The sequence below is a fragment of the Sapajus apella genome, unplaced genomic scaffold, assembly GCF_009761245.1.
Source record: "Sapajus apella isolate SASKATOON/1434 unplaced genomic scaffold, GSC_monkey_1.0 scaffold22, whole genome shotgun sequence".
Taxonomy (NCBI): domain Eukaryota; kingdom Metazoa; phylum Chordata; class Mammalia; order Primates; family Cebidae; genus Sapajus; species Sapajus apella.
This window is the reverse complement of record NW_022436962.1, coordinates 28,025,119-28,046,461: the sequence shown is the minus strand read 5'-3', so window position 1 is coordinate 28,046,461 and position 21,343 is coordinate 28,025,119. Positions and strand designations below refer to the sequence as shown.

At 47.5% G+C, this 21,343-nt stretch overlaps 1 protein-coding gene across 2 annotated transcripts; it reads right to left on the bottom strand.

The window, feature by feature from the left end:
- Positions 1-4,143: 4,143 nt before the first annotated feature.
- MIXL1 (Mix paired-like homeobox) lies at positions 4,144-7,888 on the bottom strand. 2 transcript variants are annotated; one of them, XM_032289439.1, is made up of 2 exons: positions 7,430-7,888; positions 4,144-6,037 (listed from the first exon to the last, which is right to left on the bottom strand). In XM_032289439.1, exons 1-2 carry the CDS (start codon positions 7,832-7,834, stop codon positions 5,708-5,710), a joined length of 735 nt encoding a protein of 244 aa, XP_032145330.1. In that variant the 5' UTR covers positions 7,835-7,888; the 3' UTR covers positions 4,144-5,707. The 2 variants fall into 2 exon arrangements, with proteins under 2 accessions (XP_032145330.1, XP_032145331.1); XM_032289440.1 differs by having other exon boundaries at positions 4,144-6,013.
- Between the last annotated feature and the right edge of the window lie 13,455 nt (positions 7,889-21,343).

Genomic DNA, 21,343 nt, shown 5'->3' with positions numbered 1-21,343 from the left:
AGAATTGGGTATTTTGTGCCTTTTATTTTTATTTATTTATTTTTGAGATAGGGTCTCCCTCTGTCACCCAGGCTGTAGTGCAGTGGTACAATCTAGGCTCACTGCAACCTCCGCCTCCCTAGTTCAAGGGATCCTCCCACCTCAGCCTCCTGAGTAGCTGGGATTACAGGTGCATGCCACCATGCCCAGCTAATTTTTAGTAGAAAGAGTTTCATCATATTGGTCAGGCTGGTCTCCAAGTCCTGACCTCAAGTGATCCACTTAGCCTCCCAAAGTGCTGGGATTACAGGTGTGAACCACCTATCTGGCCTCTCTTACATTTCTTAAGGCTTATTTGTCATGCTGAAATAGTAACTCATTTCACACATATTTAATTGAGCACCGTTTGTTTTTCAGTGCCTTCATGTGTTGACAGAGAAAATGTGCCGAAGACTATAGTTGAACTTTATTTCTGTTTTGGAAGAAATCTAGATTTCAGAGTACTCATGTTGGATCAGCTATAGATTGATTTGAATGATATGCCACTGCTTAACACATTTTTGGAGCTCTAAAGAAAGCTATCAAAGCCAGATTGAGCAAACATGCAAGCACATACATGGCTTTTATTTATATAGATTTGGTTCTGATTTGGTTGCCTTAAGCTAGTTCCAAAAGTCATTTTCACTCTCAGCCATTGAGAATCTACAAAAAGATTTGCCCATTAGCATTTTTGAATCCATGCACCTCTCCATCTTCATTACCACTACTTGCAGCCCAGCTGCCGTCAATAGCCTGGACACTGCAGTTGTCTCCTAACTTACCTCCAGCATCTACTCAGCCCTCTTCAAATGCAGCCAGGGGGGTAATCTTAAAATGCAGAATTGATCATCTTATCCCTCTGTCTATAAATGCCTTTAAAGTCTTCATTTGGCTTTCAGGACAAATTCAAAACTCTTTTACAAGACCTATAAAGCCATACATGGTCTGGTGCCCCCTACTTTTTTATCAGCTTGCTACTCCACAGTCTTCGCATGTACAGGGCCTGCGTTCCCTCTCCTCTCCTTGGTAACTCCTGATCATCCTCCAGATCTCACCTTCAGCATTACTTTCTTAAGGAAGCTTTCCTTGACCACAACACATCTCCTATTACAATGTCTCCAGAGCATGTATCTCTCCTTCCAGCACTTGTCACATTTGCAATTTAATATTAATAATTCTTGGAGATCTATTGTCTCCCTACTGGCCTCTGCTCCATGAGTGGAGGAACTGTTTCTGTTTTTGTTCACATTTTCAGGTCCTGGTAAAGTGCCTCTTCATGGGCAACAAATAAATACTTGTGTAATGAATGGGCAAACGAGAGTTTCAAAAAAGCTCTAAGCAACATTAATGTCATCGGAATAAGAGTATGATCTTCCATGATGATTTTTTTTGAAAGATGAGACAGCAATGACTAGCATGTAGAAATTCTGACTTGGCGGCCGGGCACAGTTGCTCACGCCTGTAATTCTAGCACTTGGGGGGCCAAGGTGGATGGATGGATGGATCACAAGGTCAGGAGTTTGAGACCAGACTGGCCAACATGGCAAAACGCCATCTTTACTAAAAATACAAAAAAAATTTAGCTGGGCATGGTAGTGTGTGCCTGTAATCCCAGCTACTCGGGAGGCTGAGGCAGGAGAATTGCTTGAACCTGGGAGGCAGAGCTTGCAGTGAGCCGAGATCGTGCCATTCATTGTACCCTATCCTGGGCAACAAGAGCAAGACTCCGTCTCAAAAAAAATATATATATAGAAATTGTGACTTGGGGATTGCTTTTAAACCTATCACATTACTTTATCATTATTCCTAACTAAAAAGACCAGTGCAATGTAGGAGGCACTGTAATGGTGGTAGACTAATGAGTGGGCTGAGTTTGAGTCCTGGCCATGCCACTTACAAGCTCTACAATTGTGAACCACTACTTAGATTAAGTTTCTTGATCTTTAAAGTGGGAAGATTAGTCCCTGTCTTACGTGGTAGGTGTGAGGATTAAATAGATAATGTCTGTAACACATTTAGCAGTTAGGACCTCTTAGAGTTTGAGAGAGCTTCAGGCTGCTTCTTAGAAGATCCTGCAATTTAAAATGTGACAACAGGATTTACATAATTGTAGATTTTTACAGTTGTTCACTGAGGAAGCAACATAAGACAATATAAAAGCAATAATACAATAATTACAAGATTTGTTCTTAAGTGTGATTCCTAATGGACCGTAAGTTTAAAGCTGTATATGTCTTTCAGTTTTGTGAATGTATTTGTAGTATCTCATCTGGCCACGTCACAAGTTTAAATGTAAAAGTTCTGTGATTGTGAGACTCCTGAGCACCTGCAGATAAGCCCTAAGCACAAAGTCAACAACTAATGTTAATCAGCTCATTTCTGGTTTCAAACAGTTTTCAAAGAATTGAGAAGTACAGTTGGCTACTAATGCCTCAACTATGTTGTCTTGGCTGCTTTTTACTGGGGGGATGGCAGGTTCAAGGTCTCACTCTGTCATTCAGGTTAAGTGCAGTGGCACGCTCATAGCTCACTGCAGCCTTGAACTCCTGAATTCAGGCAGTCTTCCCACGTCAGCCTCCTGAGTAGTTGGAACCACAGGCACATGCCACCATACCTGGCTTTTTTTTTTTTTTTTTTTTTTTTTTCAGACGGAGTCTTGCTCTGTCACCCAGGCTGGATGGAGGGCTGTGGCCCAGTCTCGGCTCACTGCAACCTCCTGGGTTCAAGCAATTCTCCTGCCTCAGTCTCCCAAGTAGCTGGGACTACAGGTGCCTGTCATCACACTGGGTAATTTTTGTATTTTTAGTAGAGACAGGTTTCACCATGTTGGCCAGACTGGTCTCGAACTTCTGACCTCACGTGATCTACCCACCTCAGCCTCCCAAAGTGCTGGGATTACAGTGTGAACCACCACACCCGGCCTTTTTTTTTTTGGAAATATATATATAGACAGCGTCTTGCTATGTTGCCCAGACTGTTCTCAAACTCCTGGAGTCAGGCAAACCTCCCACTTCAGCCTCCCAAAGTGCTGGAATTACAGGCATGAGCTACTGTGCCCAGCCTCTCGGTTGCTTGCTTGCTTTTTTCCTTAGCTTCCAAGTGCTTGGAAACTCTTAGTTGTTTGTTGTTGTTGCTGCTGCTGTTGTTGTTCAAGATGGAGTCTTGCTCTGTTGCCCAGGCTAGTGTGCAGTGATGCGATCTTGGCTCACTGTGACCTCCACCTTCCAGGTTCAAGCAATTCTCCTGCCTCAGCCTCCTGAGTAGCTGGGATTACAGGCACCCACCACCACACGCAGCTAATTCTTGTATGTGGTGGTGTTTTTTGACACAGTCTTGCTCTATTACCCAGCTCTTAGTTGTTTTAAATGGTGGGTTTTCTACTCTAAAAAGTACAGGCCAGGCACAGTGGCTCACACCTGTTAACCCAGCACTTTGGAAGGCCGAGGCAGGCGAATCACCTGAGGACAGGAGATCAAGACCAGCCTGGCCAACATGGTAAAACCCTGTCTCTACTAAAAATACAAAATTTAGCCAGGCTTGGTGATGGGTCCCTGTAATCCCAGCTACTCGGGAAGCTAAGGCAGGGAGAATTGCTTGAACCCAGGAGGTGGAGGTTGCAGTGAGCTGAGATCATGCCACTACACTCCAGCCTGGGCAACAGAGCAAGACTCTGTCTCAAAAAAAGAAAAAAGAAAAGTACAAACCACTTGAATAACATTTCTATGAAAATGAGGGCATCTGGCATGTATAGTCTCTAGCACATTCAGCATAGTTCGGGCTCTTCTAGTAACCATCTAGACATGAAGTCCTATGAAACCCCGTCTCTACTGAAAATACAGAAATCATCCAGGCATGGCAATGCATGCCTGTAGTCCCAGCTACTCAGGAGACCAAGGCAGGAAAATCACTTGAACCCAGGGGGTGGAGGTTGAAGTGAGCTGAGATTGTGCCACTGCACTCCACCGTGGGTGACAGAGCAAGACTTTGTCTCAAAAAAGATGTTCTGGCCCTGGTAGCTATGGCATCTCATGAGCCTACTATAAAGCACAGTTTACAAAGAAACCTCACCTGTAGTTACCCCATGCACAAACCATTTCCTTTGACTCTAAAGGAGTTTGAAAACTCTCAAAGTATCAAAATATTTTAATCTTAGACTAACTTAGAAACAGTTATTTACATACATTTAGAATTATAAATTGCAAAGAGAAATCTCCCAAGCCAAAATACTTATAAAATATTACTAAACAGTCAAGCAAAAATATGTTTTTAACCAAACTAAATTTCTCAGCTCAGTGGCCTGCTGATAGAATATTGATTATTGGCTAAAAACCATATTTGCAGAAACTTTTAGAAAAGTCTTTCATGGCCACATAGTATGTACTGAGCAATTGTAGAGTGAAGCACTGTACTAGGAGTTATCTAAAATAATTCATTTAAATAGAAATTACGTTGAAACATTTGTGAAAGACATTTAATAATCCACAAAAGCTGCATAGGAAGTCCAATAAGAAGTGCTAAGGGTAATGTTGGAGTGATCGAAGTAACAGCTGCAAAATCAGGATTACTTAGAGACAATTTCAGACTTCAGAAAGGGGGCAGGGGAGTCCTCAAGTGTTTTGAAAGCTAAAGGTATGAATTTGATACAAAACTGAAAGGAGTGACTTTGAGACCAAAGCATATATTGTGAATAGTTGACCTTCAGATTTGCATAGCTGTTCTGCAGGCTAAGGATGATGTCAGTTATCTGGGAGGGTAACTGAAAGCTTTTTATAATTTGGTAGCAACTAGAGGCTACCGCAGAACCACAGAGGTTTTTTTCTTTTTCTTTTTTTCTTTTTTGAGAGAGAGTCTCCCTCTGTCATCCAGCTAGAGTGCAGTGGTGCGATCTCAGATCACTGCAACCTCCACCTCCACCTCCTAGGCTCAAGTGATTCTCCTGCCTCAGCCTCCCAAGTAGCTGGGACTACAGGCGCCCGCCACCACACTCAGCTAATGTTTGTATTTTTAGTAGAGATGGGGTTTTGCCATGTTGGCCAGGCTGGCCTTAAACTCTTAACGTCAGGTAATCTGCCCACTTGGCCTCCCAAAGTGCTGGGATTACAGAAGTGAGCCACTGCACCTGGCCCACGGAGAGTAATTTTTTTTTAAGTAGTTGAGAAGCTAGAGGCAGGGGGACTGTTGAAATAATGCAGTTATTGGAGCTATGATTGAACGTGAAGATGACAGGCTCAATTTTAAAAAGTAATAAACTAGGATGAGGGTTGAAGAGATGGGGTAGAGTGAGTTTAGGGTTATACAGCTTGGAGGGACCGGGAGAAAATGGCAGCTCTCAAGCACAAGGGGAAACTGAGTCAAGCTGAGGCATTCTTGTGAAGAAGATCATGAGTTCTGAACAACCAGTCTAAAAAATAACAGGCCTGGCAAGAAGGCACAGGTCTGCAGACCAAATGCAATGTGCAGACTTGGAGGTAATGAATGCCAGAATTCTGGGGTGGGAGTGTTGGCTTCAAAATTCATTGACAAAGTGGCAGGGGTACCTTCAAATGTGAGAGGTACTGTCAAAACCATCACCAAGGTTAACAAGACCATGTCCTTAGCATGGGTGTCGGAAAGGACAGTATGCTGATGTGTCTCTCCCAGGCTGTCAGTCATGGCTCCTGAGAGCTTATCCTCAATTCTCCCAGAATCCTCAAAAGTTACCAAAGGCAGAAAAGATGTGTTCCTCCCATGAGTCCAGCTTTGAACCAATGTCTTCAGAGAGAGGGGAACAGGTTTCAAAATTCTGACCTTGAGAGCTAGAGTCAGAGATGCCCCCTCCAGCCCCGTTTGGATCAGGCAGGCAGTTCACATCCACCTCAAGAGGCAGCTGAGGCTTCAGACATTTCATTTCAGTTCCAGGAGCAGAGTGGGTGAGGATAATCTCTGGCCTAGACAAAGGTTGGAAGGATTTCCCACTCTGACGCCGAGACTTGGCACGCCTGTTCTGGAACCATACCTGGAAGAGGGGAGGAAAAAAAAACTGCTTTTGGTTGGAGTTTTTATGCTAACATAATGTTCACAGTTCATACTAGTAAGTTGTAGTTTAACATCCCCGGCTTCCTCTCCAAAGCACTTAGGTTGAGGGTTAGAAGCTCAGAGCACCTGGCTTTCTTTGCCTCCCCATTCCCAGATGCAAACATTGGAATAATGCCTCATTCTACATCTTCTTCAGTTAGAAACATTTTCATGAAAAATGGGGGTCACAAAAATAGAAGCACCTAGAATTCTTAGAAAAAAACTGCATTAAATTATTAAGGAAATCAGTTTTTGAAGGTCTGTACTCCCTTGTCAAACTAATCAAGGAGGTATTTTGCTCATGCCAGCTGTTGAGACTGACAGCTGTATGATCACCAGGAATGCAGAGAAAACAAGTCCACTCTTCCAGTGTTTAGATGAGGACTGCTCCTTAAAACTGTGCTTGGACACCGACCAAGCTGCTACAGACAAACAGACAAAAAGGTAGACTTCTCCCTACCAACTCTAAGATTCTAATCTAAATTACTTCAGAATACAAACACGGCCGGGTGCAGTGGCTCACGCCTGTAATCCCAGCACTTTGGGAGGCCCTGGGCTGGTGGATCACCTGAGGTCAGGAGCTCAAGACCAGCCTGACCAACATGGTGAAACCCATCTCTACTAAAAATACAAAAAATATCTGGGCATGGTGTCAGGCGCCTGTAATATCAGCTACTCGGGAGACTGAGGCAGGCGAATCGCTTGAACTGGAGAGGCAGAGGTTGCAGTGAGCCAAGATCTGGCCACTGCACTCCTGCCTGGGCAACAAGAGCAAAACTACGTCTCAAATAAATAAATAAAACACGCCTTGCACTAGATTTTTCAAACTGCCAACAAGCTCTAGGTGCTTCTCACTTTACCTCAAGATGCTACATCCTTTCAAATCCAAGTCCCAGAACGCAACACTTGCTAAGAAAGCAGCATAAGGGGGTAACTTGCCGAGCCAGCCCTGCCCGCTCTCAGCTACCATTCTCGCACTCAAAGCCAGACGAAAACCCCAACTGCCCCTCATCTGTGTCTTCTTCCTGGATAAGGAAAAAGTGTAAAACTTTTCATCTTCCCGCTGGGAATTACTTTCTGGCCATTTCAAGGGACCAGCTAGCCTCCTAGAAGCCCTTATTATATTTAACTATGAGAGTTAGAAATCGTTCATTGCAGGCCTGAATTATTTCACATAAGCCTCACAATCACCCTGTGTAGCAGGTGCCGACATCACCCCTATTTCAATCTAGGACACAGAGGCTCAGGGGAAGCACCTTGCCTGCAACGTCCCGGGGGTGTGGCCTCAGGAGCCTGGAGTTGCGACTCCGCAACGCCTTCGCTCCAGCGCGCACCTGCGAACGCGGCGGGCCCTCACCTGGATCCTGGACTCGGGGAGCAGGGTGAGCGCGGCCAGGCGCTCGCGCAGGTGGATGTCGGGGTACCGGGTCCGGCGAAAGACGAGCTCCAGCAGCTGCAGCTGCTCGGCGCTGAATGACGTGCGCTTGCGGCGCTGCGACGCCGACTGGGCGGCCGCGCCTTTGGGGGGCGCAGGCGAGCCCAGGCCGGCTGGGGGCGGCGGGGCCAGTCCGGGGTCCTGGCCCAGGAAGCCCGCGAAGGGCGCCGAACCGGGGTCGGGGCTGGGTCCCGGGGGGGGCGCAGGGAGCAGTGCGGCCGCGGGGCTCGGGGGTGGCAGGAGCGCCCCGCTGGCGTAGGGGGCTCGGTACGCGGGGAACGCAGCGCCCTCGGCAAACGGGTACGCACGGGACTCAGCTGCGGCCATCGCTCCGGAGCCCAGCGCGCCGCCCGGAGGGGCGCTGGCCCCACTTATACCCGCCCGGGCGGGGGCGGGGCGGCGGCGCGGCGCGATCAAAGGTGGGCGCGGGGAGGCCCGTGTCTCCCCGGGGTGCGAGCCCGCCCGGCCCTGCCAGACGCTGGGGAATAATCGCTTCCGCCGGCCTCGGGATGCAGGAGGGAGGCGTGAAGTTGGGTCCCGGCCCCCTCCGTGTTCTTCCCCGCCCACCCGCCCCGCCGGCTCAATACACATCCCCGAAAGACTGTTTGCCCTGGAGGGGCAGCCCCGATGAACCCGTGTGTGCCGGCCGCTGGCTGCAGAACTACCTCCTCTGGGTCGGATCCCCAATCAGAGCAGGGGAAGGGCCTTGCCCGGCCTGTGCCTCACATGGCCCGCATTGCCCCTTGCCTTGGTCCCGCCTGTCCTCATCAAAGCTATTTATTTACCACCCCTGCTATGTGCTAGACCCTGTACCAGGTTGGTCAAACAGCCTGGCCCCTGAGTTCTGCAAGCCTCCCTAACACATCCTGAATCCAAGGGTGGGGGGTGAAGATAAAGGGATCCACCTCGATGGGGGAGCACATTGCTCCTGATTAAATGGGTTGTGGAGGGGGGAGGGTGTTCTGGCTGGAACGTACCTGTGCCCACCAATAAGGATTCCCTAGGTAGGGCGGGGTTGGCAACATGCCGCGTTAGCAGAGGAGACGCGCAATTTGGCCTTTCTGGAGACACTTAATGCTCAAGACCCGTCTATTGGATGGGTGGAGATGAAAGCCACCTTATGAAGTTCCCACACGCTCTGAATCATCATTCTTTCCTCCACCCCCTGGGGCTCTCTGAAAGCTCCCATTTCTTACTTTGTGCTATGGTATGGTTTCTCTATCTGCTCTCCCTGCTAGATTACAAAGTCTTAGCAAGCAGGAACCCACTTCTCCCTTTCTGAGTTTACTGAGTGTCTACTTTGTACACCTATTCTGCTTGAGGCCTGGTGTGAGGCCTTTAGTGAATGTCTGTCGAATTGGATGTCACTGAGTCCTCCTTGTTGAAAGAGAATGGTCCACCATGGGAACTGCCCCACCACAGTGCAAGAGCTCAGGAGAGGAGCATAGACGCCCAAGTCTCCTTGCTCTCAGCACCTGAGCACTGATTTCACCCGATCACTCCCTGTGGCTGACTGGATCTCTTTATTGAGAGGTTCTTTTTTTTTTTTTTTTTTGAGTCAGAGTTTCACTCTTGTTACCCAGGCTGGAGTGCAATGGCGCGATCTCGGCTCACCGCAACCTCCGCCTCCTGGGTTCAGGCAATTCTCCTGCCTCAACCTCCTGAGTAGCTGGGATTACAGGCACGCGCCACCATGCCCAGCTGATTTTTTGTATTTTTTAGTAGAGACGGGGTTTCACCATGTTGACCAGGATGGTCTCGATCTCTTGACCTCGTGATCCACCCGCCTCGGCCTCCCAAAGTGCTGGGATTACAGGCGTGAGCCACCGGGCCCGGCCTGAGAGGTTCTTTGAGAGCACAATCCCTGTCCTGTCTCTCTGCATTCTGGAACGTCCATGGACAGTCTCAGAGTAGCTTTTCCAGGTGGCAAAGCGGAAATTATTCTTGGAACTGCTGCAGAGAGGAATTTAGGGCTTGATTCTTTCCTGGTTGGGGTAAGGGGTGGGGGTGGCAGGGATTGTGTCCTGCGCAGCCCCGAGGCCCTTCTAAGGCAGCTGATATACTCACCGCCTGCTCTTCTATCTTCCTTCCACCCCTTCTCCTTTCTTTCTCCTTCTTCTCTTCCTTGTTTATTCCTTTGCCAAGTCATTGAGGTTTTCATGCTGGGAATAGGAGTTCAGGAATCTTTCTCTGTGTTCATTCATTCATTAGTTTAAAAAAAAAAAGTGTGAAGTGTCACTGTGCCAGGCCAGGCTTTGTGTATGTTACTCCTATTCCAGTTTCACGGATCAGGAGATATGCCACAATCCACACAGAGGCCCAGACAACTCTCAAGCCAGTGTGCCGAGCCGACCTCGAGGCATGACTCCCATGGTCACATGGAGCTCCTTCCTCTGTCTCCCTCAGGAGGTGGGTGAAGCCTGGCCCCACTCCAGTCTTGGGGTTGTCATCTTTCAGGCACATTGGGTTCCTCAGGTTCCTGTTTGCAGGCTGCAGTGATGGATGCATTACTGTATGTGGCTACAGAGACCAGGAGGCCAGCCCCAGGAGGACCCTGGAGGTTTGCCCGCTGCTGGCCACCGGATGAAACTTAACAGCCAGAGATGGCTGAAGCAGCCCAGAAACTCTGCCCAGGAGCCGGGCGTCATAGGAATTCTGCAGCCTACTGTGTGGAACTTCACCCCATTTCCCTGGGTCCTCTGCCCAGGTCTGGGTTCTCTGTCCAGGCCTCGGTCCTCTGCCACTATCTGCTCACTTGTGAGGGGCCCCGGAGCCTGCCATAGCCAGGGACATGGACCTGTGGAGACAAATGAAGCACTTGCTCATCACAGAAGCAGGTGGTAGTTCAGTGAAGCAATGTAAACATATAGCCAAAGCAATCTAAATTTGTGCTAAGAAATCCCAGCATTCAGGCCAGGCTCAGTGGCTTGTGCCTATTATCCCAGCACTTTGGGAGGCTGAGGTGGGCAAATCACCTGAAGTTAGGAACTTGAGACCAGCCTAGCCAACATGGTAAAAACCCATCTCTACAAAAAAACACAAAAATTAGCGAGGTGTTGTGATCCCAGCTACTTGGGAGGCTGAGGCAGGAGGATCACTTGAACCCAGGAGGCAAAGGTTGCAGTGAGCTGAGATTGTGCCACTGCCCTCCATCCTGGGCAACAGAACATGACTCCGTCTCAAAAGAAAGAAAAAAAAAAAAAAATTCCAGCATTCCCTTTGTGGTTTGAGAATCCTCCAAACTGACTAAACAGGGATTATTTTCTTTTGAATGTTTTTCTGGGAGTTTGTGTTAGATAATTATCTTCTATAGTGAAATACGATTTCAGCCTCTCCCATTCTCTCCTCCTTTTGCTCTAAGTGAAGCTTTTATGGAGTGTGTTTGTGTATGTCTAAAAAACAACGTCTGCAAGGATACAGTGGAATGTCAGGTTGGAATCCGTTCAAGTATTATGATACTACAAGTTTCTTTAACATTGTCATTTGACTGAGACCTAAAGTATTAATAGTTATTTTCTAACTAAATGAACAAAGAACTCACTTGGTTTTCTAATCATACAATGCAGTTCTTGAGAAGTTTTCTGGCTCTCTGCGGGATGTGGTATTGACTTAGCGTGTGTCACATGTCTTGCATAAAGTCGTCCTGAGCAAGGGTTGGAAAGGGAGACTTTTGTACCCTTCAGGAATGCTTTATGATTATTTTTTAATCATGTGCATGTATTATTGCTATAAGCACATTTTTAAACCCTAGTTTTTGATGACTAAAAGTAATGGGGTATTCTGGTTTGGATCCTGGAAAATAAAAAAGATGCTAGTGGGAAAACTGGTGAAATCTGAATTTAAAAAAACCGAATTCTACAAAACTAAAGCAGAGAATGCAGTGTAATACATCAGGAAAGATAAATTACTTCTCAGATGGGCCTGGTGGCTCACACCTGTAATTCCAGCACTTTGGGAGGTTGAAGCAGGCAGATCACCTGAAGTCAGGAGTTCGAGACCAGCTTGGCCAACATGGTGAAATTCCATCTCTACTAAAAATACAAAATTAGCCAGGTGTGGTGGCGCGTGCCTGCAATCCCAGCTACTTGGGAGGCTGAAGCAGGAGAATGACTTGAACCTGGGCACTGGAGGTTGCAGTGAGCCAAGATCGTGCCATTGCACTCCAGCCTGGGCAACAAGAGTGAATCTCTGTCTCAAAAAAAAGAAAAGAAAAGAAATTACTTCTCTATGCAAGTGGATTTTCCATTTCACTTGGGGTTTTCATTGACTAAGTTTGGAAAGATAGAAGCCATACTGGGTCTCTACAAAATCACTGCTGTGTATTATACTTCACTTAAAATTAAAATGACTTGCTACGTAGCTTTTCTTTGGTAGACACTTACAAATGCGTAAGTGGTTTTCACTGTATCCAAGTTCTAGATTCCTGACTCAGTTACCCCCTGAAGGCATACAATGGGTATGTATGGATCACATATCCATGTGTTAATTCTTCAGTATTCATTTTTTTCAGTAGGAAAATGAGAAGAGCCCTATCCTTGGCAATATAATTTTTAAAATAATTATTGCAAGTTATTTTCCCAAAACAGATACTCTGTGATATATAAAGCTCCATAAAGTGCTTTTTTTCTACGGAAGCACATCAGCTGACCAGCTCCAGCATAGCAAACTGAAGTTCAGGGTTAGCTGAAGACAGCAATCACTGCGATTAGGATCTGGAGTTCTCCCCCTCCAGCACCCGGGTGAGCTCGCCATTTTTGATTTGCGGAGAGCTTTTGGCCATTATTTACATTTAGTCTGTCAGTAACTTGAAATAGATACAAGGGCAGGCAAGGTGAAATAGAAGACAATCCTCAAAGATGCTTCCTGTATAATGGGGTAAGGCCACTAAACAAAAGAGGCAGTAGGGAAAGAAAAAACAAAACATGATTCTCTGGATCCAGGGCCTGCTCTACAGCAGCCCAGGCTGTGCAGGACGGGGCCACTCGGGGTCACTGTCCCGTTCTGCATCCTCAACATTTCCCACCACGGTTCCTGTCACTGAATCACCCAAATATCACAGAGGCATGTCTTTCCTCCCCAAGTGCTAAGTACCCACTTCCCCGGGATCTCTTTGTTGTTCAAGTCAGCCCCTCTCCACTGCCTAAGACCACTCGCGAGAGCCTGGGTATTTATTAAAGGGAAAACCAGGAAAAGGCAGCCGAGGGGAGTCGATGGCTCTGCTTCCACCTTGAGATCCGCAGCGCTATGTGCCCTTTGATCCTGGCCTCACTTTGATTTCCTCTCCTCTGGCTGCCCAGGCCTCCGCAGTTCCTGAAGTTTATTTCAGAACAGGTGGTTATAGCAGACTGAAAGACAACACCCCCCAAAAGGTATTAATGTGCCAGGAAAGTGATAAAATGTTAAGAAGCCTTCTTTGTTCTTGTGTTTTCAGCACCATATACACTCAAAAACCAAGTGCACGATAGATGCTAAACCCAGCGTGTTTTTTAAAATAGTGATTCCTTGTCTTCCTCCCACTCTTTCTGTCCGAAGCCTCTTCTCACACAGAGGAGTCTTTCACAATCGCCATCCACACAGTTAACCAATAAAGTTAAAATAACATGTGAACCTCAGAGGATGGGATCCTGAAGTTTTCCAAACTTATGTCTGAATACTTGAAACAAAGAACTGAAACAACTAGCAGGCTATTCTCAAAGCGGACATTTGACTGACACTTCTTTCTTCAGCGTACGTACTGAGCACTTGAAATGAGGCTACTGTGACTGAAGAACTGAACTTTTCATTTCATTTCAGCTGACTTGAATTTACCCACATGTGGCTAGTAGCTCCCATATCTACCGGCACAGCTCTATACCGTCATCTAGCAAATCACCCTTCTTTGATAACTTTTTAATTTATTTTATTTACTTTTTTTGAGACAGGGTCTCACTTTGTCACCCAGGCCAGAGTGCGGTGACATGATCACAGCTCATTGTAGCCTCAACCTCCTCAGGCTCAAGTGATTCTCCCACCTCAGCCTCCCAAATAGCTGGGACTACAGGTGTGCACCACCCCGCCCAGCTAATTTTTGTATTTTTTGCAGAGACGAGGTTTCGCCATGTTGTTCAGACTGGTCTGAAACTCCTGGGTTCAAGTGATTCACCCACCTCAGCCTCCCAAAGTGCTGGGATTACAGATGTGAGCTACTGTGCCCAGCTCTGATAACTTTGTATGTGTTTATACATAGAGGTATCCAGTTGGTACAAAATAATACACTAGACTTCAATTCTAGACTCTCCTTTTTATGGTATAATCACAACTCTGGATCATCAAAGTGGTTATTTCATTTTATTTTATTTTCTTGAGATGGAGTCTCACTCTGTCGCCAAGGCAGGAATGCAGTGGCACTATCTCAGCTCACTGAAACCTCCACATCCCAGGTTCAAGCAATTCTCCTGCCTCAGCCTCCCAAGTAGCTGGGATTACAAGCACATGCAACCACACCCAGCTAATTTTTGTATTTACGTAGAGATGGGGTTTCACCATGTTGGCCAGGCCGGTCTTGAACCCCTGACTTGAGGTGATCTGCCTATCTTGGCCTCCCAAAGTGCTGGGACTACAGGCATGAGCCATCGCACCTAACTAGTTTCTTCATTTTATACCCGAAAAACTCCTATAGATTTGGCTAAAAGCGTGTTAAATATTATTGTAATTAGCCGGGCATGGTGGTGCATACCTGTAGTCCCAGGTACTCAGGAGGTTGAGGTGGGAGGATTGCTTGAGCCCAGGAGGAGTTTGAGGCCGCAGTGAGCTATAATTATATCACTGCACTCCAGCCTGGACAACAGAGCAAGACCCTGTCTTTAAAAAACAAAAACACCTTACTGTAGCATTCATAAATTATCTTTCTTCAAAAGTGACAATTTGAGGTCACTTGCTGGTTAAAGAATTATGATACTACTAAGGAATAATGATACAGGTTTCTTTAACATTGTCATCTGACTTAAAGCTCACTTCATTCTTATCTAACCCTACAGCGAAACTCTGCTGGCGTTCTCTGACTCTCCGTGGGATGTGACATGATATTAAGTTCGTGTGTATCACATAGCTTTCGTGAAGTCATACTTGGCAGGAACAAATCAAGAGAGGGGCATTAAAAGAACACAGAACCTGCCAATATCTCTCTTTTCTGCTCCCAAATATTTACTTATTTATTTATTTAGCGATGGTGCTTGGTGCTCGTTGCCCAGGCTGGAGTGCAATGGCATGATCGCGGCTCACTGCAAACTCCGCCTCCCAGGTTCAAGATTCTCCTGCCTCAGCCTCCTGAGGAGCTAGGATTACAGGCACATACCACCACAACTGGTTAATTTTTGTATTTTTAGTAGAGATGGAGTTTCACCACATTTGCCAGGCTGGTCTCCGACACCTGACCTCAGGTGATCTGCCTGCCTCAGCCTCCCAAAGTGCTGGGATTTCAGGCGTGAGCCACTGTGCCTGGCCCAAAATCATGTATTAAAGTGTTAGCAGACACCAGAGTCACCTAAGATCAAAAATTCTGGACTCTGCGTCCCAGCCTGCATGCATAGGGTGTCTATTTGCAAAACATTGTCTTTTTGGATTGCCCGTAATGGCTGGGAGACATCCTGCAGGTAATATACCACTCTAAGTTGATCTGATCGAACACAAATCTTGGTGGATCTGGGATATAAGAAGACACTGTTAAATGGATCTTCATTCATTTCAGTGTGTGCTAGGAAGAGGTGGTTTTAAATCATCAGTTCTACTCTCTCAGGCAATTGGACATTTAGCCTTCAGAGTAACCTGAACTTCCTGTACTCATTTAGATGGAAGAGGAAACAACTTTGACCTCTTCTTCTTTTACATTGAACTCATGTGCTCCAAGCACCAGCTCCCGCCAGGCCAGGCCCCATGCTGCAGTACGTGAGACTGTCTTCTGTTTAGCCGCCTGGCTGCTTGGGTGAGTGGCCCGCCTGCACTGAGGAAGCCCGTCTGGCTCAGCTGACTCACTCCTCTCTGGAGTCTCCCTTAGACCTACACTCAGCTAATTCCCATATATTGCCCAAAATTTGTGTTCAATTTGGGTTTATCACTTGTACAAATAGTACCAAAGAGAGCCCTGTTTATAACTCAGTTGGCTGCTCTGGGATCATTGAAAGCCATTAGCACTCAGACTCCGGTCTCTCCATACCATTTCCCACTAAAAGAAAAAACACTCCACTGAGAAATGGCTCATTGTAGGCCTGGGACAAAAAATACACAAGCCTGGGTGGGGCACGGTGGCTCACACCTGTAATCCCAGCACTTTCAGAGGCCGAGGCAGGATGATCGCTTGAGGTCAGGAGTTCAAGACCAGCCTGGCCAACATGGCAAAATCCCGTCTCTACCAAAAACACAAAAACTAGCCAGGCGTGGTGGTGCGCGCCTGTCGTCTCACCTACTTTGGAGGCTGCGGCAGGAGAATCGCCTGAACCCAGGAGGCAGAGGTTGCAGTGAGCTGAGATTGCACCACTGCACTCCAGCCTGGGCATCAGAGTGAGACTCTGCCTCAAAAAAAAAGAAAAGAAAAGAAAAGAAAAGAATCACTAGCCTGGGTTAGTCATAGCTGAAAACAAGAAAACTGTAACAATGTATGAGGTAGCAAACACTCACCATAAATAATTGGAAGAGGGTCCCACTGGCAAACATAGAACAGTGTGAGCATCAGTAAGGAAAATAATAGCAAGACTCTGAAACACGTTACATGTGTCAAAATCCATTATTTCTTGATGATCATGGGGAATAAAAAACTGATCCCCTTGGAAGATTCTAGGGAGCAAACGCTTAATTCTGCAAACTAGTAAGCCAAAAGAAGGAGGCAAGTATTTGTCCTGCCTTTTCTGTATTACTACAACTCCAGGAAAACAGGCTGCTGATGAAGAAGTTTCTCCTTATGGAAGCATTCTGCTAGGAAATGAAGAAGGGAGGCTACAGTTAGCCCCATTTTGCAACCTCTGATGAAATAATGGGCCTAAGAAATGACCCTCGTGGCTACTAATATCTACTTCCCTGTAGACGTACACACTACCACCTATGAATCATTCTTGCTAAAATATAAAACCAGAATCGAAGCCAGCATTGGAACTCACCGCCCATTCAAAAGAACTGCAGGGAACAAGAACACATCACTACAGGAATACAATCAACAAAAACCAGGCTGCTGCATCAGATCATCAAAGCAATTGCAAGAGCGCGAGATAGAAGAAGAAATAACCCATAGACTCAACGAGACCTAAAAGATAAATGAACCAAATGCAGTGTTTGGATCCTGATTGAAACGAACCATCTGTAAATGTTTATTTCTAGGACAAGTTGGGACATTTAAGCATTAGATATGAGATGATGGAATTGTGGTTAATATTCTTTTAGTTTATATGGTGATTTGGGGGTCATATTTTTAAAAGCTTCCTTGTCTTTTAGAGATATATGCAGAGATTTTGGCAGATGAAATAACAAAATGTCTGGGATTTGCTTCAAAATAATTTAGTTTGAGGCTAAGGGAAGGAGGGGAAATGGAGAAGAAACGGCGGCTGGAAGCTGGTCAGGCTGAAGCTGGGTCAAGAGGATTCATTCTGTGACTCTCTCTACTTTTGTGTATATTTGAGATTTTCCAGAATAAAAAGCTAAAAAAAAAACTAGCGTCTTTGAGAGTAGTAGAAGATATTGAGCATGAGAACAAAAGCAGCATTTGGGGAAGGCAGGACTTCTGGTCTGAGGAAGCACTCGCTTCGGGAACCCAGAGGAGGCCCGCCAGCCCCAGTGCCTCGGGGAATCTGCCCCCGGGCAGGCTGCCCAAGCCACAGCCACCAAGCCGTAGTTCCTGCGCCCCCACAGAACACCTGGCTGTGCTCGGTGTCTGGGGGACATGGGGTTGGTGAGAGGTAGGGGCAGGTTTGTGTGCGGAGGGGAGGCTATCTGGATGAAGGGGCCAGGGCCAAGCCTGAAAGGAGGCAGGGTTTAGGTAGGTGGTGAGAAGCCCCTGGAAGCAGAGTGTGAACAAAAGTACAAACACAGAATGTGCCAGGCCTGCGGAGAGCCGGCACAGCAGGCAGGCTGGGGTCCCGGCTTGGAAGACTGCGCTCTACCCGCACAGGCATGAGGCCGGGGGGCATGGACCCTGAGGACCAGCGGCCCCAGAGGAAGATCTGGGGCACACAGACAAGGAAAATCAAGGGGGATGTTTTTCTTTCCACAAACAACCGTTTACCCGGGAGGTCCGTTTCTCCTCCCTTGTCCTGTGCAAGTTTCTGGGGGCTCTGGGCTGAGTGCTGGATGTCTCCAGGAATTCTGTCTTATCTGTTGTTAAATTTACCCCAAATGAGGCACTAGAGGCCTCATCAGTGGCAAGATGGCCGCACAGTGGATCAGCTTAGAGCTGTTCATGTAGAAGTCTGGGCGAAGGACTCCCCTAACCACAGCCCTGAACAGTGGCCCTCAGTGAGGCACCAGAAACATTCACCAGCGGGCCACACAGCGGGTAGCTCTAGCAGGGATGGGGTGCGCAGGCCCAGGCCTCACCTCGGGGAAGGAGCTGGGGGTAGGGGACCACTCTGGAAGGCCACTCCCACCTCCTGCACACTCAGGTCCTTGGGTTCCTGGGCTAGAGGCACAGACTGGGGCAAACAGGCACTTCTCTGGGTGATGCTGAGCCCAGGGGTCTAGCCTGGGAAATTTCCAGTTGGGTGGCCCACTCTTGGTCCACAGCAGCAGGAGAACCTCCTTTAAATTTTCCACATTGCCTCCTGCAGGCCTCACGGAGGATTTGCCAGGCGCTGTCCAGCCTGGAAGTCCCTGAGTGGCTCCCAGAGGCACCAAAGACAGGCCTTTTATGTATGATTTCGTAGATGTGGCCTTTTCTGCCTGAATTCCATGGGGTGGAGCATGACCCGGGTGTAATGAATGGGCTTAGGAGGCACCATGTTGTTGGAATCAGAAAAAGATGGACCAAATCCAGGGCCTAGCCATCTGTCCCTGTTTCAGGCCGTCCTTCCTCGTCTCGCAAACCCCACTCTCCGCTCCCTGCTCCTTCCCTAGGCTAAGATGCTTCCTCCTCCTGCTGCAAGTCCTACCCACCTTTTGCACAGCCAGTTCGAGTCCTCCTTCCCTTGGAAACCGCTAGTTTCTCTGCCTGGAGCTGCCCACATCACAGTTTCTCTGTTAATTATGTGCTGTTCTCTCTCAGCTTATGTTAGTACTATTTTTTGTAAAGTTTTCTCTCATTATAAAAAGTATTCTATGCTAGGCCAGGCTTGGTGGCTCACACCTGTAATCCCACACATTGGGAGGCCGAGGCAGGAGGATCACTTGAGCCCAGGAGTTTAAGACCAGCCTGGGCAACAAAGGGAGACCCTGTCTTTACACAGAAAAAAATATTCTATGCTTACTACAGAGAAATCAAACATAAACCATTAAAACAGATCCATAAATATATCTATCTTGAGGCAGCCACTGTCAACCCTTTTATATAAAGCCTTCTCTGTGTGTGTGTGTGTATGTGTGTGTGTAAATATGCACACATATATGTAAATTTCATGTATAGTTTGTATGTAAACTAATCTTGTTCCCCTAGGCAGAATATCATTTCTTTGAGGGTGCAAATATTTGGTATTGCTGTGTCAGCTGTAAGCCTGGGGTGCTACCAAATTTGTAATAGGCTCTCAATACATATTTGATCAATTCATCGAAAGAAACCTTTGCACTCACAATTCAAATTCTGTGTGTATGCACATCTGTAGGGAAAGTAAATGAAATGGGAGCTTTCTCATTTACACACTTTTAAAGTATTTGTTTTGTGTTTTCAGCAATCATGTCCTAAGTCCTGTGATGGTCTGTATGTTCCAGGTTTGAGAGCCCTCAGGACCCCCCAGGGAAATCTCCCAAACGCTGCAGTTCCTGAAAGAGCCTCCCTCGACCAGGGCCAGGCCTGCTGAGTCTGCGGGTGGGAGAGGGACATAATCCCATTTACTCCAGGAGGGCCTTGAGGTCAGAGCTGTCTGAGCCAGGGCTCTTGGGACAGCCTTTGTCTTGACTCAAAGATGTTTTAAAAACCGTTAAGTCAGAAGATCAGGAAGGTGAACAGGCCTCTGCTTCCTAGAAAGAGAATGAGGTGGTGGAGAACATGGTGTGAGGACAACGGCTCACACGGGCCTCCATGAGGCACCCTAAGTCTGAGGGCTGCAGGGCTTGAGCCAGCCAGGGCCTGGTGGAGGAAGGGCTGGCCAAGGCTGTTGGGTGAGCATCCATCTCAGACCCTAAAATTCGTCTCCTGGTTTGCCCCACAGCTTTTCCTGGCAGCAGGCTCCCATTCAGGCCTAATACTAAACTGTGGCTGAGTGTCATTCCACAGCCAGGATCAGACAGGGGCACCCCTCGCACAGGGCCCCATCCAAGTGCTCTTCCTTCTACCCACATGGCCATCAGAGCTCCTGACCTGAGCTAGGTAGATGGCTTGAGGTCCATCCCATGTGGAAATGTGGGTGAGGACACCCTAAAAGAGCCCAGGCCCCAAGGCCAGGTCAAGGCCTTCTGCAGGGCACCGCCAGCCCTCCTGTGAGTGCTCTTCCCCGCCATGGACCGGGATTCCCCGTGTGACGGGCGGGCCTCCCTGGGAGACTGTGGGAAGCCGGGTTTGAATTGTTCACCATGCTTCCAGCCCCAGCCCAGAATGTGGTACTGGTTAAAGCCCAGTGAACACTTCAGGAACAAATAAATATGCAGGGGTTAGGGTGCCTCTGTTGCTGGCCTCCTGTGTGAGCTCCGACGGGTCCTGCTCTTGCCGGGTCAAACTCTAACACTACGAATGGTGCAGGTTCTTGGATTTGTCTTCACCTTATTTTTTATTTTATTATATTATTATTATTATTATTTTGAGATGGAGTCTTGCTCTGTTACCCAGGCTGGAGTAAAGTGGCGTGATCTTGGCTCACTGCAACCTCCGCCTCCCACATTCAAGCGATTCTCCTGCCTCAGCTTCCCGAGTAGCTGGGACTACAGGCAGCCGCCACCACGTCTGGCTAATTTTTGTATTTTTAGGAGAGAAAGGGTTTCGCCATGTTGGCCAGGCTGGTCTCGAACTCCTAACCTCGGATGATCCACCTGCCTCGGCCTCCCAAAGTGCTGGAATTACAGGCGTGAGCCACCATGCCCGGCTGTCTTCACTTTAGTTCCTTATCAGTTGCTGGCCTTCAGGCAAGTCCCTTAACCTCCCTGAGCATTGGTTTTCTCATCTGTAAAATGTGCCAACAGAGAAATGAGAGCTTACCTGCTTACCTTTTTTGTTTTCTTTTTGAGACACTGTCTTGCTCTGTTGCCTGGGCTGGAGTTCAGTAGTACAATCATAGCTCACTACAGCCTCCAACTCCTGGGTTCAAGCCATCCTTCCACCTCAGCCTCCCAAGTAGCTATGGCTATAGGTGGTGCATGCCACCATGTCTGGTTAATTTTTGATTTTTTTTTTAATAGAGATGAGGTCTCACTATATTGCCCCGGCTGGCCTCCAACTCTGAGCCTCAAGCGATCCTCCCGCCTTGACCTCCCAAAGTGCTGACATGACAAGTGTGAGCCTCTGTGCCTGACATACTACATTTTTTAAATTGTATAGCTCTACCCATATAAGCCACAGGCAACATGTGCTTAATAACGAACACCTTACAAACAGCTGCTCGTGGAGTATCTCGGTGATTCTTCCTACACTAATGTTGGTGCTGATGTTATTGAGGCTGTAGATTTCATGAGGTGGAGACACTCACTTTGGTTCAGTGGACAGCCCCTCCCGCCTCCACCTGGCCAGGCCCCTGG

Coding starts and splice junctions, on each gene's coding strand:
- MIXL1 (XM_032289439.1), bottom strand. CDS start 7,834: ATGGCCGCAGCTGAGTCCCGTGCGTACCCGTTTGCCGAGGGCGCTGCG. Junction 6,038..7,429: donor TCCCCGAGTCCAGGATCCAG/GTGAGGGCCCGC, acceptor AACCAAAAGCAG/TTTTTTTTTCCTCCCCTCTT.